The sequence below is a fragment of the Drosophila simulans genome, chromosome 3R (genome assembly GCF_016746395.2).
Source record: "Drosophila simulans strain w501 chromosome 3R, Prin_Dsim_3.1, whole genome shotgun sequence".
NCBI classification, from domain to species: Eukaryota; Metazoa; Arthropoda; class Insecta; order Diptera; family Drosophilidae; genus Drosophila; species Drosophila simulans.
Window position 1 is genome coordinate 22,795,283 of NC_052523.2, and position 17,952 is coordinate 22,813,234.

Sequence of the window (17,952 nt, forward strand, 5' to 3'; positions counted from 1 at the left end):
TTTACCACTGACTTTTATTGGGGTGTTTTGATTATTCTGGCTTTCATCATAATGAGCAATTAGCAATTGAAAGATGAAAAACAATCATTTAGAGCTGCAAATAGTTGGGGTGGGGGGAAAGAAAGTTTCATTGGGCATTGCATAAATCTGTCAATTGCAAAAGTTGAACGCGCCGGAATACGTTTGTGGGACCCAGGGAACATGGCTCGGATTATTGTTGGAGGCGCGCGGTCGAGTGCCGGGGCAAAGTTCATTTAAAAGTCGAGAGGACAAATGAATGAATAAAAGGAGCAAGGAGGCAACGAAATGAGCAAGAAAAGAATCCACTAGAATATTATAAGTGCAATTCCCTGGGTCAGGAGCTCGGCGCACTTTGGCTACTCTACGTAGCCTTAGTTGGCTCCTTCATTCCGGCTCCTGGCTCCTCCAGATTCCTCGGGCATGACATTTGCGTAGGTAGCGAGAGTGTTTCAACGAAAAGTTTCTCTCTCCCTTACCGCCGCTGGTGCTCCAAGGACCAAGGACTAAGGAGCCCGGCGGCGTTCAAATTGAAAAACATAAATCACTCAAGCAGAAGTTGCTGCCAGCGACTTAGTAGTAGTAGAAGTCGTAGTAGTATGTAGTAGTAGCCCCGGCTTTGTGTGAATAATTTCGTATTAAAGTTAAATTGAAAGTGTGTAGCAATTTGTTAAAGACAAAAGTCAGTTTAGCTGCAAGGCGGGCATAAAAAAGGCGAGCGAGCGGATAGGCCACAAAGTTCAGACAGGAGGAAGGATTCCAGCCAAAATCCCATTGCAAATAGTTCTAAGGCGCTTTATTTTAAAATTAATTTTGCATACCACTCTATGCTCCTGCCATGCTGAAGCTCTGTGAGCATATACGACCATGGTTATATAGTGCGAGACGGCCCTTGCCAAGTTTTACGACTCCACAGACAGTGGCTCCTCGACTGCTCGGCTCCACGCTAATCTCCAGCTGCCATGTTATTGCACTTGTTGGCAAAGTTTTTCAAAAAGTGATTTTGTCAGGGGCTTGGCGGCTGGGGGCGCTTGCTCCTTTCGGGCTGCAAACTTTGCAGTATGTTTCTTGGTTTTTAATTACAACAAATTCGACTTGTTATGCCAAAAGGTTAGCAGGGATTCCAGGGCACGTACGCAAGTGTGACTAAAAGAAATTAACGTCATTATGTTTTGTAACTGCTCATATCACGTGCTAACCGCATCTCACCGATCTCCCCTTTGGTTTTGACAAGCAAATAATTTGATTAAATTTACATATATGTGTGTGTTGTTTTACTTTTGCACAATTCGAACACAAAAACCAACTCTCAAAAATTATGACAGAACCGCACAAAGTCTGGCGCCGACAATGCCACATGCCCCCAGCAAAATACCCAAGCAGAAGTTGAAAGCGAAACAGATTGAGTCGACTCCTCCTACTCCCACGGCACTTGATCCGCCCAAGCCCTCGCTGCTGCCCAAGCCAAAGGTCAAGGTTGTCATTCCACCAGCACTGCAGCAGCGTCTTAAGCAGCAGCAGGTGCAGCAGCAGCAACAACACCAGCAATCCCAGCCCGAAGAGCCCTCCATTCCGGAGGAGGAATATCACCAGCAGCCGGAGCCGGATTCGCCCTCCGCCGCAGGAGGCAGTCGCATACCCGTAAGAACCCTAAAAGCCGAGCGCCGCGCCTTGGCCTTGGCAGCCCGCCAATCCGGACTTAGTGTGGAGGAGTATCTGAAGCGACTGGAGACGCAGGATGATAAAGAGTCCCCGGCTTCGCCCACAACGCCCACTGGCAAAAGCCGTTCCATGATTAAGTAAGTTGAATGCGTGACGGTCAACGAGTTGACATGCGTGCAGAAGGTCCAGCTCCATGTCCAGGCCCCCCGAAAGGTCACAGGTCAAGTGCGGTCCAAATGTGGGCGTGCGAAATGCCAGAGACTAGCCCCTGGCATAGGTTTGAGTATATAGAACACCCACACCAAATGCACCCACTCACGCGAGGCAATACGAACAGCTCTCAATGTTTCCGTATATGTATAAATCTTTGTATAAATCTATATGTCGATTGGAACACCTACTTCTACATCTTTGTTTTTAGTTAGCGGTGTCTGTCTTAGCCACACCCACTTTTCCCTTCTCTGTCTGTATATACAATAGTCATATCTTGTAATTAGTTTTGCTTAAGCCGGAGTTCAGATTGAGTATCAGTTGCCCATACATCTTAAGTGGATGATATATATGCTAACCAATTGATTCTCGTCCATTTAGTGCTGAGAAGCGCGCCTCCTGGCGGGCAGCTCGTCTTCGATCACTGGAACAGGGAGCCGTGGAGGCACAAGATGTGATCAAGAATATGCGCAAGATGACCGACGATCTGATCACCCACGAGTCCAGGGCCAGCGAGGTAAGTTCTCGAGCCGCGGTGAAGTCCTCGCAAACTAACCGAACCCATAGCCAAACCCAAAAACCATACACATTAACTTGCGCCCGATGAGATGGAGGAATGGCCCGAAATTTGCCTGCGAACATAACCAAAAACGAGCAAATGAACCCACATAGCTACATGGTTTGCTTCACTAACTAACTGCAAGAAATACTAATACCCTTCAGCCTCTCGATTGTAACTAATGAAGGTGCAAAATTCAAATTTAAATCGCAATCGAGATATCGGGATCGGCAAATGTGTATCCCTGAGGAGTGAAAATTGGAAACCCCTGAAATTGAAATCTGTACCCCTACCATCTAATACGTTGCTCACCCATTTCTCTATCTCTCTTATTTATTGTCTACCCACTAATCAGGCTCAGCCGAAAATAGTCTTTCCCAAAATTGCCATAAAATCGAGCGACGGTCCAGTCATTGTGCGCGAACGCGAGAAAATCCTCGATGAGAAGATTGTGCGCCGCACTGAGGAGGTGGCATGCCCCATTACGGGGCGACCTCAACTGCGCACCGTCGAGTACATTGAGAAAATCATCGAGACGGAGGTTAGAGTCAGCAAATCAAATTCAAACCAGCAATTACTGTATTATATATCAATTGGCACCAATTTGAGTTTCGTTTGAGCATTATTATGGGTTGCATAGCGTCCTAGACACATTATATATATATATATATGTACCTAATTAGCAATTGTAGCCATTTAAGCCGTAGCGTCCCTCCTTGTAGTCCGTATTTCCGGTTGCACATTAAGTACATTTTATGCACCCACACATATATAAAGCACTCGCCAATGTCTCTCATTGTACAAAGCAAACATCTCGCGAAGAATTCCCGGCATCGTCTTAATTATTTTATAGAGCTCATAATTTTTATGGTCTGTTAAAAATGTCTGTTCGTCTGTCTGTCCGTTCGTTGGGTCTTCTCCGAATTTCTTGGTTTTCCATTCCTGGAAAGTTTGTCCAACTGCGCGCCACGTTGAGTAAAACAAATTTTAATATCCTTGAAGCACTCAGTTGCCAAGGGGATTTTGTTGACATTTGCCAGGCTTACGCGACCAGGTGCTCCACGCTCCTGCCGACCAGGAACCGGCTGAAGTGCAGCGCATAAAAAGGACAATAAGCCACTTTTGCGAGCCACCTACGCGAAAAGGTTTTCGCGTTTCGAATGCGAGGCGCGCGAGCGGCCAAAAATGATTTCCAGTTATTGTTTGGCATTTAAGTGTCGCGGTTTTTTAAGGTCGAACCCTCGAAAGAGTTTCATTGTCTGTTTTTAGGGTTTGTTGTTGTCACGTGTCTATAAAGCTATAACGACTCAGTCGACCGTCATTTGCCTCTTGATTCTGGATACAATTTTTAGTATGCGAACGCATTATAATGACGCGCTGCTTTTTTATGGCCGAGTCCATTAAAATTAAGGCAAAAGTTTTTTGTTTTTTTTTTCGCTGTTTGCTCGCAGGGGTAGCCGAGTTTTAATGAGTTTCAAAATAAATACTTATAAAAAGAATGCAAATAAAAACAAACAAACCAACCAGGCTAACACGCTAAGAATTTTATGCGCTATTGTTATTCTACGGGCACGTGTTTCGGCCAGGTTTTTTTTGGCATTTTATTTTCAATTTGCCAACGGAAGGAAGGAAGTGCCATCAGAAACAAGCCAAAAGAATGTCAACGGCAAGAAAGAAGGCCTTCTGGCTAGCAAACTGCAGTTGCATCACATCTGTGGAACTGCAGGCGAAGCTTTAGCAGTATCTGATTCTGAATCCGAATCTGGCTGTGGTTTCATTCTGGTAATTCGAGTGCAAAAAACTTGCCTGCAGGGCAAAAGAGACGGAGACCCGAGCCTCCTGTCCGGAGGCTGACCCCGTTGCATTGAATTCGCCGCAGGATGTCGCCGGAGCAGCAGGCTCTGTTCTCGGATTGCCTGTCAGCTGCAGTTTAGTTTCGGCTTATCGTCTCGGCCGGGATTCTTGTGTGCTAGAATCCCCCGCCCCAGGACCAGATGAAAATGCAGGCAATTTTCTTTTTTAGTCGTTTGTCAATTTGCCTCATATCACGTATACGACTAGGCTGCCCCCGAGCGTGCTAGCTTCTCAAAATTCGCCCAGGTCGTGATCGGATCAACTAGAACTTTAAAAATGTTGCACGTTCACTACACAACCACCCCCCACCCATAATTACTAACGTTAACTAACACCTGTACCTATATATGTACATGCGTAGCCCTCACCATCTGTTTTTAATGCATCACTCCTTTTGGCCTGGCACACATCTCAGTTCACCCGTCAAGCTGTTAGTTTTCCACCTGGCTGTATAAATTAGCTTTAAGCGCTTTAAGTGGGACACACATCTCTGGTTGCGGTGCCTGCTTTCTGCCATCTGCTTTCTTGGCCTTGCTTCCATTAGTAGTTAGTGTGCTGGCAAACCAAATGCACAACGTATCCGCCTCATCTACACTTAGGTGGAGACCTGCAAGGAGCGAATCATATCCTTGGAGCTGCAGGTGCCCGAAGCGGAGGACGAGGGCAGGCTAGATGACACGCAACCGCCGCTGGAACTCGAGGCGGATGACTTCCAGGACGACGAAGATGATGAAGATGATGACGACGATGATGATGATGAAGATGACTACGAGGATGAAGATGAGGAGGAGGACACAGCCTCCATTGTGACCGTACAGGCGAACAATGAGAAGCTGTTCCTGCGCCACGATTCTGATACCTATGGTCCTTCGTCCATTGAAAGTGTTGCATCCGGCAAGGTGCGCATCAAGCCCACGCCGTTGTCCCTTCACCAAACTCTGGCCAAGGAGACCACAATTGTGGAGGTACTGAATCCCGTCATCGGAGGCGATGGCAGTGCCCGCACCATTCACGTGAGCGGTGGCTTGCCCTTCGATGAGGACGCTTTCGAGCAGGGCGCCGTGGCCGTGCTGCGCAGCGAAACTTTCGTCCTGCCAGGAGCCGCCGGCGGTGGCAGGTCTGAGTTGTCATTAAACGCTAAAATGAAAACCGTGCTCGAGGAGCTGTTGGAGAACGAGCGCGTCAAATTGAATTTGCAAAAGAGCCTCGAGGGCGAGGAGGGGGAGGATGACGACGATGAAGACGAGAATGGCAGTGCTTATGGTGACGCGCGGGACGAAGTGGAAAGCGCCTATGGCGATGCCATTGACGATGTAGTTGACTTTGGCAGCGCCACGGTCACGAGCCGCGCAGCTAATGATAAGGACGATGCCAAGAACGGGAATCAGCAGCTACTCGAGGAGCTGATTAAGGACAGCAACCGCAACACAATCATTGCTAAATTGGCGGGCCAATTGTCAGACGATGATGAGGAGGATGACGACGAGGAGGAGAGCAGTGACTCTTCGGACGAGGATAGCGATGACTCCGACGAGGAGGACAACGCTCAGGAGCAGCTGAATGTCACCTATGTGCAGGGCGCCCAGGTGATCGAGAATCTCAATACACTGGCCACGGGCGGAAAGCTGCAAAAGTCGCAGACCTACACGGCCATCAAGCAGGCGGAGGAGCCAAAGGAGGAGGACACGAAACTGGAGGAGGAGGAGGATCCATCTGCGGAGAAGCCTTGCGGAGCTGATACCCTGGCCAAGCTGCAGGCCGAGCAACGCGCCCTGGCCGAGATCTCAAAGCAGTTGCGCAAGTCTGTGGAGGATTTGCTCAGCGCCGATGGCGAGACGGTGGTGGAAACTCAGAGGACTTATACTTTGCCCGCTCCCAGCGATAGTTCAGCGGTGGTCACGGTCACCGAGGTGGTCAAGAAGCAGAAGAAAAAGAAGAGCGAAACTGGGGAGGAGCTTTTCAATCGCCTGCTAAACGCCGCAGAGTCGGAACGTCAGGTTTTCGACCGACAGCAGGGCGAGACCATCACAACCACCACCACGACCACAGAGGCTGTGAGCTCGGAGGACAACGAGCCGAGCACCAGTGTGGTGACCACCACGCGGACTGTGTCCAATATTGTGACCAGCGGCATTCCCAGGCCAGAAACCAGCAAGCAGAACAACCGCAGCAGCAACAGCAACAGCAGCAATAATAACCGCAACAAGAACAAGCGAAAGGGCAAAAAGAAGTAGAGGATATCCGGCAGCAGCTGTAAGGAAATGGGCTAAAGTGTTGAAGTTGCGTATACGCCGTGTGGTGGGTATGGGTTCGAGTATGAGTATGTGATCCGAGTGAATCCTTATACGCACAACCGTCCGCACAAACACTCACTACCCACACACACACAGAAACACACATATCAGCGTGTTAGAGGGCTCGTTGTCATCTCTCTACATTAGAACCACTAATTGTATACATATGTATATTATGTATGTACGATATTCGCATATGTATTGATAATTTTAATTAATTGTGCAAATAATGTGTCCCCTGCATTTACAAAATCCCATTTGTTACTAATCATCAAAGTGTGCGCATTAAAACAAAATATTTTCATTGCAAATTAAAAACAAATCGAATTGCCGAATGAGATATTGCAAGAATTTAACAATTTTAATGTTGTGCAGCAACCGCAAAGAAACGACAACAACACAAATCGCCACACTGAGCCCATCAGAATTGAATTAATACGACAACAGCATCGGACAAAAAAAAAAAGGGAAACAAAAATCTTATTTAATTGAATTAAATAATTTCACTTTGTTTGCATTTAACTATCATTTGCATACTGCATCTGGTTTTTCTCCCTCATTGTGTTTTTCCAAATGGGCTTTGCTTATTTTCCACAAATTAAATTTACGTTTTATGTTCTAGCACAAAAAGTAGGAGCAATCCCAAATCCGTGCCCAGCAGCCGGCCGAAGTATCCACGATGATCCTTCACGAGAACCATTTATGAACTTTAAGCATTCCCGACTGCCCGAGTTTTTCGGGCATACTCCTTTTAGTTTTAGCCATAAGCAAACTAAACCCGCAACTAAATCAAACTAGATTCGAAACGAAACAGCGAGAGCCGAGAACATAAATCAAATAATCGTAATTAATAATAATAATAGTTAGCAGTGTGTAAGTGCGTCCAGTTGTAAACCGTAGTATGTAACACATGGCATAAGCACAACTATGACAAATGTCCTATGGCGATTTCAGTTTCCACTTTTATACAAATGTAAAAATATTTACAAGCAATTTTATGTAATACCTATATGATATTTAGTGTGTAAACTCGTCTTTTTATGAAAACGAAAGCAAATGCCGCAAAAAGAAATGAAAATAAACAAATTGTATGGATTTTTATTTGAAAAACCAAAAAAATAATTGTGTACATTTAATTTGCCAGGAGGATTTCGACCTATTGGGCGATGGTTTATGGCATCTGAATGTGGATTTTTCTGTCATCGTTTTTGCGTGGGCGTGTGTAATTACGTCAACTGGCTTTTCTGGAAATAATCCACAGCTATAATAGAGAGCGCTGCTATTTATGTGCCGCTTAAAATTGTGTAAAATTGCTGAGAATAAGCTGAAATGCTGGGTTTATATGTATTTATATGCACGCAAGGTAAGTTACTTAAGCCGTACACTCAGAGAAATGTTGACTCGGCATATATATTATTTAAATCTGTTATCCTCCTAAAGATGATAGTTTTAAGGATAGTTGGCGAGGCTACCACCTCTCTATCTGAACTTTCTATGAGTGTATTTATGAAGGAGCCATTTGGATTGCGTTGAGCATAAAAATGTGAAATATTGTTAAAGCCGAGACATTTAAGGACCGGCTCCGCATTTATTTATGCGCCGCACAACACCGAGCATACATGTCCCGTGCTTCTGTGACGCAGCGGAAGAGGCTGCCACGCCGTGATGGAAGATACGGCGGCAAAGATACGGGACTAGAACCTGGTTCTGCAACTAGGACGCTCAACAAACGTCTTCCGACACGGCCTGTTGAGACAGTGAAATAGATAGACAGCTGCCAGGTCCGATGGAAGACGAGGGGGTGGGGTGGGGCAGTTGCTAATGTGAAAATCGTTAGAATTCGCTCAGTACGTAGAACTTTCCACCGGAATCGCCAGGCTCACGTTCCCTGTTTGCTGCAGTGTGCATAATACGATTTAGAGTGCGCAGCATATGGGGCAGATACTTACATCGGTATGCACTTGCGTCAGCATCTTAAATATTTCATGCCCACCAATCGAATTAAGCCCTGCTGCTGAATGCTCCCGCTGATGTAGATGTTGCATGTTGCAAGTGTAATGTTGCTGTTGCTGCTACTGCTGTGCCTGAAGAAGACAAATGAATGCGGCGCTGGCGGTCCCATGTCGGCGCCCTTGACCGCCCGCCGCCTTTTTCACGCTCTCCTGGCCAGGATGCACATTTGCATTCTGCATTTCACTGGCCAGCTATCCAGCTTTCAAGTGCAGGATCCACTGCAGCCTCGATGGCGACGCTAATGCAGATGCAGCAGCAGCAACCCCAGCAGTAATATCCCAACCAGCAGCGGCACTGCGCATTAATCAAAATCTCATCTTCGTGGGTGGCAGTCGCACAAATACAAACACCCACACAAATAGGGGCCACGTTGTTGTTTACGTGTCCGCAGAGCAATGGAAAACAAAAACAGTTTGTCATATTTTAATACACTCCAGTGGTCCGGCAATGCAGCATACAGGCGGCGCTGTCGTGGCCAAAAATCCAGCCAATTGTCGTCCCCTGTCACATTTAATAGGATTATGCTTGGTTAAACACAAATATCCTTGGACACACACACACAAATAGTCGCACCATGGGTGACACATAAATTTACAGCGTTAGCTGTTTGAAATTTTTCACATTACACACATAAATCCTGCAAAGATGGTCGTCGAAACCTCTTGAAAAATGTCCACTGTTTGTTTATACAGCCCCGCACATATGCTACACTCACATACATACGCCATGCCGGCAGGTATGGAAGCTCGTGTGTGGCCAGGTGAGAAGAGGTCCTGGTCCTTGGTCCTTGCTTCTTGGTCCTTGGGCGCGTGCTCGGCGAGCTATTTGCCGCCGCCCGTAGCTGAGTTATCTGGCAAATAATGGAACGTGCTGTGCAGATGATGCGTTTTCATAAATTTTAAATAAGCACAGCAGCTGGCACAGGACTCCCAGATCCCAGAACACCAGCCAATCCTTTGGACCAGCTGAGCGACGGCGAACGAGTAAGAGAGCGAGTGGGACGCAGTGCCTAGAAGACAATGGAGGACACTCTGTGCTGGTGCATAATATCAAATTTTATTCGAAAGTTTAGTTGCGTTTGCTTAAGTTGGCTGATTCATTTATCAAGTAGTTTATCAGCAGCAATCGGTGAGAATGCACGCTCCGACGGACAATAAAATATCCACAGAGGGCGTTATTAGATTTGCCAGCAGAGTTGCACGAAGGAAATCTCAGAATTTTAAATCGAGTCATCAATTAAATAGGTTTGCAAACGTAAAAGCTTATAAGTCCTCCAAAAGTTCCCTAAAACTATATGTTATAAAAGATCTCTTAAATAATCATAAGGCATTTCCTGATAATATTATTAGAAGTGTAGCTGAAAATATCTGAGAATTACATGAATATATGGACATTTAATTCAAGTAATTCCCTTATATAGTTTCTAAACTAAACGCTGATTATATAAACTTTACTTTGTTGTGCTTTTTTGCCCAAGTGTGTCAAGTTGATCCAGCAATGAGTTACTCTCCGCCCGGGAAACTCGTGAAAGGGCCATTGGAGCTGGGACAATGAGTGGATAGCTTGCTGATGGGCTGATGGGCTTTGTCTAGCCCATAAAAATGCATGGCCCGCATTGCAATTTTGATTGCGCTGCCCCCGTTGGCGAAAGGGACTTGTTGTTGTGCTGCTCCTTCAGCCTGTTGCTGTGCGTTCGGAAAATGCGGAAAATGGTGGAAGTGCGCATGCGCTGGAAGCGGTACACAAACTGTTGCAGTTGCGAGTACAAAACATTGCCCCTTCGAGGGCCATTTTATCCGCTGCCTTATCCAGTCTAAGGCTTTAATAGTTGTTTGCGTGGGGCAGGTCCCCCAAAAGGGACGTTTCGCTCGGCAGCTCGTCTTCGTCGCCTTTCGACTGGAAGCCTATGCAAAGTTCGCATTTTGTTTCTTCGCTGCCTGGAATGTGGGTATTTGGGCTGGCTTTAGAGCTGCTGCTGCTGGCCCAGCTAACTCCGCCACCCCCTGAAAGCATAAAAAAAAAGAAAAGCAGGGGAATGGAAACCACCAAAGCCCTGAGGCCTTACCATCTTTTTTTTTGTTTGCCTGTCCTGGCGCTGTTCCTCTTTTTCGCACCACTGCGGCAACGGCTGCTTTGCAATTGCAATTTTCAAGGATATGCTTGAAGCAGATTTATATGGAGGGCTCAGTACGTGCGGAATTTATTAATGCCGCCCTGGAGAAGCTACCCCGTTTTTTCGTTGTTTTTTTCGCCTTCGCCATCATTAGCTGGAGCAACAATGATGCAACCCACCGCCCAATCAACTCGCCAAATGTTACGTAAGGTGAGTGAGCGGCACATCGAAGTTCGCACATTAATAATGAGCTGTGTGTGTTGTTCAGGTGAGAGTGGTGGCAAAATTTGAATCCTGTGCTTGTGGTGCATTTTCTATTACGAGATTTCCGACTTCTGCTCCTTGAGAAACGCAAATAGAAACAGACACCACGGCACACCTCGTGTTTGTTTGCCATTCCCATTCCGCGAACTTTGGCTCCCAATTCCGGACTGAAGATGGCAGTTGATGGGCCGCTTTGCCGGAGAATCTACGGAAAAACGGCGCTCACGTACGCGCATTAACGAACTTCGGTGCTTAAAGTGCAGTCGAAGGCAAGAGCAAACAAACAAACGCCAACAAACGAAACCCACAGCTCTTCTCGCCGTAAAAGTTTATCCGTGTTTGTGCAGTTGCCAAGCATGCTCCATCTCCCCGTGGTAATGAGCTCCGGGTCCAAGGAGGAACGCCAGGTGGCGAGACTAGTGTCCATGGTTTAGCATAATTTATTCCTCGGAAGTTAAAACCATCGCTTTCGGTTGCAGCCCAAGGTTCCGTCGAAAGGGTATTATAAGGAAGCGTATTGAGTTCCCTCGATTAATTTTCCATCCAACCCGATTGCCGTTAATTAATTTCCATACATGCCGCATATGGTTAAGATAGTCGCAGGAAGAATCCTTGCAAGCTGACTGCAATGCCGGCACTTCATCAACGGTGCAGGCGGAAAAATCTGTTAAATACGGACAGGACACTCCCATTCTCAATTTGCATACATTTTGATTGTGATTATCCCGGGCCACTGATTTAAATGCGGACGGATAAGGATGTGGCTCGACGCGGGCGACACAGGCGTCGAAGCGAACACAAAGGATAATGCCTCCTCGACGGGCTGCATGTGGCAGATGGACCGCTGGCTGCACCAGCTCATTAATAAACACGGTGTCCTGGCTACAGTAACAACTACAAGTGCGCCTGCATATGTACATACGCTCGCCGGCAAACGCAATTCCGCGGCTTGTTCGCCGCTTTTCCTCATCCGCCGACGATGATGAGCTTGTGGTCAGATGGTCCATTTCAGGCTCATTGTTTTCCATCGGTTAATGGCCAGCCTGTTTTTAAATCGCCCGAATAAAGTGTGTGTTTGTCGGCGCCTGTATACATACCTACATATTTTTAAATTCCTTTTTAATTAAAATAGCATTAACCGAGTGTGAATCGAACACATGTAGTGCAAGTGAAACGCACCCACTGATGGGGCAATGTAATTATTGCACGCTTTTAAACATTAAGTTATGCAAGCTATTTTGCTACTGAGCTTAATCGAATAGTTTATTACTGTTTCAAAAGTTTTTGTAATAAACCTCGAAAATTTATAATTTTTTTCAAAGGTTGTAAGCGATTGGTATAAATATAAGCTTCAATATAGGTAAAATCGTAATTTTTAACCAACTGAACTCTGTGTGCATTCTGATACAAAATGCAAATAGAAATGCTGATTGCTATTACATCGGCAAAGCCATCCTTGAGTGTCCTTGCTGAGCGGTGGCATTCAGAGCCGGCGAAATGAACCCGCGATGGAGGGCCGATAGCCCGCTGCTTTCATTTCTCATCATCGCAGCCAGCTCAGAAACTCAGCAGCTTTCAGCAGGGCTTGCTGTCTGTTTCAGCCGCAGTAGCAACAACTTAACTGCACTCAACATTAGTTTGTTATCAACGCTCGATTGCTGCGGAAAATTGAAAAATATTGTCGCAGAGCGCAGAGTGCAGGATGGAGGATGGAGGATGCAGGATGCGGGATGCAGGATGTTGGCTCTGGGGTGGAGCATCTGCTGCTTCATCAGCGCCTCCTGCTGCTCCGCCATCCTAATGATGGATTGCGCTGAAAGTGTCTTAAGCTCACACGCGCGCATTCTTCAAATAAAAGTTTTCAAATGTCGCCTATGCAGGCGCATGGAGAAAATTGTCTAACCCAGAAAATAAAAAAAGATATCCCAAGCCCCCCGCCCCGCAACCTTGCTCCATTTTGAAACTTAAAACTTTGCTTTTGATTTTGCATGAGTCCTCGTTGTCGCTGTCGTCTCTAAAACTATTTGGGTTGTGCTGTGCGGGCTGCTGGCTGATAAAGCGCACCCATTTCTGCCTTTAAGTGCACTTTAGTTTTGGAATTTTGCGCTACAATATAAATCATCTTGATCGAGCGCCGGCAAGTGTCCGTTCGAATATTAAAGCGGGTGCTTTAAAATCGAATTTAAGCGATGCATTTCCAGTTGCAACAGCTGTTGTAGACAGATAAAGGAGTCGGAGTAAAAAATCGTTCAATATTTCTCCAGGCAACCGTTTGGCAATGCGGCACATATGTATATACTTATATATTTTATAGATTTACCCGCTCCTCGAGCGTTGGTTGTGCTAATTGAAGTTGTCAAAAATATATTGCTGCCGTGGGATATGACATTTTTGTCGAAGAAACACGACGTTCAAAGTTGTTAATTAATTGCATCGTTGTGGCAGGTGAATGCACAACTTGTTGCACTCAGCCTCTCAAAATGTCCCAGTCGTTTGTCAAGTCTGCTTTTGGCAGACACGCTAATGTGGTCAATGCCAACTGTTGCCACTGTGCCACTGTTGGCCAAAACGGCAGAATGGCGAGATGGCAGGATGCCGCCGGAATGACTCTATAAATGCATCTCTGCATTCGTCCCCCCACTCTGCCCAATAAAAGTCAAGTGCATGCTTCGCTGGCAGCGTTCCAAAACGAAGGCGATGGCGTCGATGGGGCAAGTGGAACGGTAACGGGAACGCGGCAATGGCGAACGGAAACGGAAGCGCGCAAAAAAAAATTACGACTGCAAAATGGCGATGGGGCTGGCGGCAGGCGACAGGCGACAGAACCAGGATCCAAGAACCACTAAGTGGCAAAACATGAACAAAAACTTTGTCCGTTCTGCGGCCGCCGACAAGTTGAAACTAATGACAATTTTGTTGTAATTAGTTGCGGCTTTGCCGTAAACCAGCAAATGCGACGGCAACAAATAAGTTGTCAGCGGACTTAACTTAAGCAATTTTCATAGTTCCCAGTGTCGTCGGCGTTGTCGTCGTTCTGGCAAATCTTTTAGCTCAAATTTGTCGGAAATGAGATTCATTTGTTTCCCTTGTCGAGATTGTTTGAGTAGAAAAGATTGTTGCGTGGGCGTATCCATTTACCCGATGGCAGATTACACACAAGGCCACCGGCTGCCAGATATTTCCAGAGGTTTGTTTCGCACCCAGCCAGCTTGGCTTTTAATTATTTAAAATTGCAGGACTGCAGCTGCTGCTGACGTGTCCTGCGGGAGGATATACACGTGCACAGGTCTGCAGTGCAGGACCACAAAATATTCGCAACAGCATACGAGCTGACTTAGCACTTTGGGGTGGAGGCTAAAAATTGCATTTCATAAATTCTCGCAATTAGGAGCTGTCCGAAAGGCAGGACGTGGAATGTTGGCGTTACGCAAGGACACACCCAAAAACGGCCAATTGAGGCGCATCCTGCAGGCAAGTGGGCCGCTCAAATGACCTACTCTGAATTGTAAATTCAATCCATACTATATCTGAATGTGCCAGCATTTTCGCACCGTAAATACGCACATTGTAAATTTTATCGAGCGGATTGTGTGGGTGGGTGGTTGGTTCGGTTCGGTTCTGCTCGTTTCGGTTGTAAAACAATCCAGGGAGGTGGGTGCAAAATCTTTATGTGCCGCGCAGCGTCTTTATTTTATGCACCGCAAGTGAGAAGTGCGATTGTGCGGGCTGTGCCGCCCACATGCCAAAGGAGCTCGTTGGAGCAGCGACTCCTGATTTCATTTATTTGCACTGGGGGCCCACAGAAGGATGTACCGAACTCACGTCCTGCTCCGCTGACAGGTCCTTTGGGCGGGGTAACTGTCATCGCAAATTGATGATGCGCAGCGGGCAAATGAAATATTCGAAAGACTGCAAAGTGACGTTCGGGGCGTGGCCAGTCGAATTCCATTGCGGTCACTCACTCGGCGTCTAATCAACATTTAATTGTAGTTCTTGCCCGACATTTCATGACTTTTATGCTCTTGCATGCACACACACACACAAATATTTTCGAGGGTAAATATTTCCTGTTTTTGGGCGGTAGCATTTGCATTCGGTGGGTGTGGTGGTCAAATGGGACATGGGAGGCGGGGCATCATTTGCATATCATAAAAATTCATGCCATAGCTTTTTTGTTTACTTTTTAAATTGAGCAACCGCAAAAGTTTTGCGTTGCATTAAGAGCAGCAAGTGGAATTCATACTCCCCATTCAGCTCCAGTTCTCATGCCACATCCACGTATTCTTGCTCGAAATCGCATAGGGATTCACATTGGAACTTAGATTCGGCTTGGCATTGCACGGGAAAAATAATCTGGTAAAATAGTAAGTAACTTTGCAGTTATTTACTTAAAAAATTAATATCACAAATCGCTGGTTTGGAAATCCATTTGAAAACACATTATATATTGATAGCCATATTGGATATAAATATTATTATCCATTTCGCAGCAAAACAAGTTTAAAAATGCCACACAGCTTCTCTTATTTTCACGACCATTGTGTTTCGATCAAAAATCAATATGACATTTATGGACTGCCAAAGAAGAGGCAATTCGGAATATTCAAATTGGCCTTGTTGTTTTAAGCTGTGTGTGTATGTCTTCTTCAGTTTTTTTTGGCTGTGTGGCATTTTCGCTACATTATTTTCGAGAGCACTTTGCTTCGATTTTTCGGCTGCTTCGGGGATGCTCGTACTGTAAGTCCTGCCGGGCGAGTCCTTTGGCCGGCGGGGCAGTGGTCCTGCTGCTGTGTCTCACAATGTGCTGGCCATGTCTGCATATAAATTACGCCGACTTGTAGTTGTAATTTCTCTTCACGTCTCAGTTTGTCTTGTTCGGCCCGGCACGCACATAAAATACATCAATGTGTCTGTGTAACTTGAGTGGAGAAGCCGGGACATTTCAAGTCCTTCCACACTGTTCGCTCCGTCGTCCTTCAGCTGGCCCACTGTGCAGTAGCAGTAGTCTCCACTTGCAGTTTTGATTTAGTGCTCTTACGGCCAGCTCGTAGTTGGCTTTGTCGCTCTTGCTGCGCAACTTTAAGCCACTGCGGAGTTGAATTTCACGTCAGGCTGAACTTAATGATACCTTCCGTGTTTTTGTTTCTCGTTTCCGTCCTTTTGCCTGCCCAGCCAGGACAATGACATCCACTCACCCGAGTGCCCTTTGCTACGTGTGTGTCCAGGAGCAGCGCCGTTGAAATACTGTTTATTTACCCAATTAACGATAATTGCTTGGATCAATAAATTTATATTTGCCGAACGCGCAACGAAGGCGAAAACCACACATAGACTGCTGGAGTAAAGTGAATTGTTGTCCCAATCCCAGCCAGCAATGTGTCATTATTTCGCCCCCAGGGCACACTGCCGCTGCTACGGCGAAATTAATCATGCCTAGAATGGTCGTCGTCGCCTGTCTGCGCATTAATAAAGTCATTACCATGTGCCAATCTCTGGGAGACCTTGCTTATCGGCCCGGCCAGAAGAGACCCATCAAAGCCAAATGACAACCATTTGGGTACAATCACAGCTGCAATTCGGGGAGTTTGTAATAAATTTTGCAGCGTTTATCTGGCGGCTGACAAGCGGAAGCGCCTACGAGCGGGCAACACTTTTTTTAACTGCTTATTAAACTCTCGCGGTCGCATTAGAGTCACGTAGAATGTGAAGAGCTGGCGCTTTAAGCTTAAGTGGCAATTTTACAAAATAGCTGAGCGTAAAACAAATTTCTTTTATGTACTCGCAAATTGCTAGCCAAACTTTTCATATAAATAAATATAAAGGCGAACAAAGCGAACGAACACAGTGCGCGAACGTCGAATACAAAGTACAGTATACAGAACACAGAATGCCATCCAGGCCACACTCACATAACAAGTGTCAATGGTGGGGCGGACACTATAAACATAAAAACGTCTTGCCGCACAAAAAATTTCTTTAAAAACTTTGCGAGGCGTGGCGAAATTGTGGAGCGTGTTTAGAAGCCTGTTATTATTGTTGCCACCGCCGTTGTTACTGCGGTTGCACCGAAAAAAATGACTAACAATCTTCAAGAAGCTATCAATTGAAAGGGTGACCAACTTCTTCCATCGCTAAGTAACTTAGCATACTTTTTCACAGCTTAAGAAAGCTTAAAAATTTAAAGCGTATCCTTGTTGAGAGCACGTCTTAGAATATTTTCGCTCAGTGTATTGCTGCTGGGTCGCTTAACGGCAATTGAATGCCGGGCTAAGTGGCAATGTGTGCGAAGGCGTTTTGCTTTTGCAATTTGCAATAACCAAAGCATGGCCATAAAAATATAGTTGCCATCCCAAAAATCGGGGGAAAGTGGCCGAGAAAGAAAAAGAAAGAGAGAAAGAGAGAGAGAGAGAGAGCGAGATAGAGACAGCTGGAGTGGACCTAGAGCGAGATGGCAGCACAATGAGTTTTTGATTACTTTGAAATTTCTTATTTGCCTTTCAGTAAGCTGGGCGAAAAAAATTTTCGCCTCGTTATTGTGCAAATATTGATAAGCGTCAGTCACGGCCTGCTGTTGGCCAAATCCGAAATCCAGAATCCGACACCTTCCCACCAGCCTTGGCACATCCATTCTGCCACTTTTATTTGTTTCGCAATCAGACTGCCAAGTGACATTTTGGTGGTTGTTTGTTCAGCGCGGCTTATTGCTGGCCAGATTAGGCCTAGGTTTTCCATCGCAGCACCATTTTGGATCCGCCGAATGGAACGAAAACAAAGTCTATTTCCACCGAAATCCTCAGGCAGTCGATATGCCGGTGGGATAATTAAATAGTTCCGCTTCGACCTGCTGGAAATCATTCCGCAAAATAAGCCAACGCCACTGAAATTGGCTGAAGTTGACAGGCGTTCGCCAAATTGAAGAATTTCTGTGTGTAATAAATTTGAAACGTGACGCGCGCGGTGGTGAA

At 46.1% G+C, this 17,952-nt stretch overlaps 1 protein-coding gene and 1 pseudogene across 25 annotated transcripts in view; both read left to right on the forward strand.

Moving 5' to 3' along the window:
• Nucleotides 1-7,424, forward strand: part of LOC6729749 (protein lap4) — a 59,881-nt gene extending 52,457 nt beyond the window's left edge. For 12 of the 25 annotated variants that reach the window (XM_039295468.2, XM_039295467.2, XM_039295469.2 and 9 more), the window contains 4 exons: nt 1,344-1,817; nt 2,272-2,407; nt 2,805-2,990; nt 4,903-7,424. In XM_039295468.2, coding sequence (XP_039151402.1) covers nt 1,344-1,817; nt 2,272-2,407; nt 2,805-2,990; nt 4,903-6,537 — 2,431 coding nt within the window. In that variant the 3' untranslated portion in view covers nt 6,538-7,424. Of the gene's footprint in view, nt 1-1,343; nt 1,818-2,271; nt 2,408-2,457; nt 2,782-2,804; nt 2,991-4,902 lie in introns of those variants that run through there. The other 13 variants (XM_039295470.2, XM_039295479.2, XM_016177587.3 and 10 more) reach the window with 7 other exon arrangements.
• Nucleotides 7,425-10,310: 2,886 nt separating this feature from the next.
• Nucleotides 10,311-12,928, forward strand: LOC120285051 (annotated as a pseudogene).
• The last annotated feature ends 5,024 nt before the right edge of the window (nt 12,929-17,952 follow it).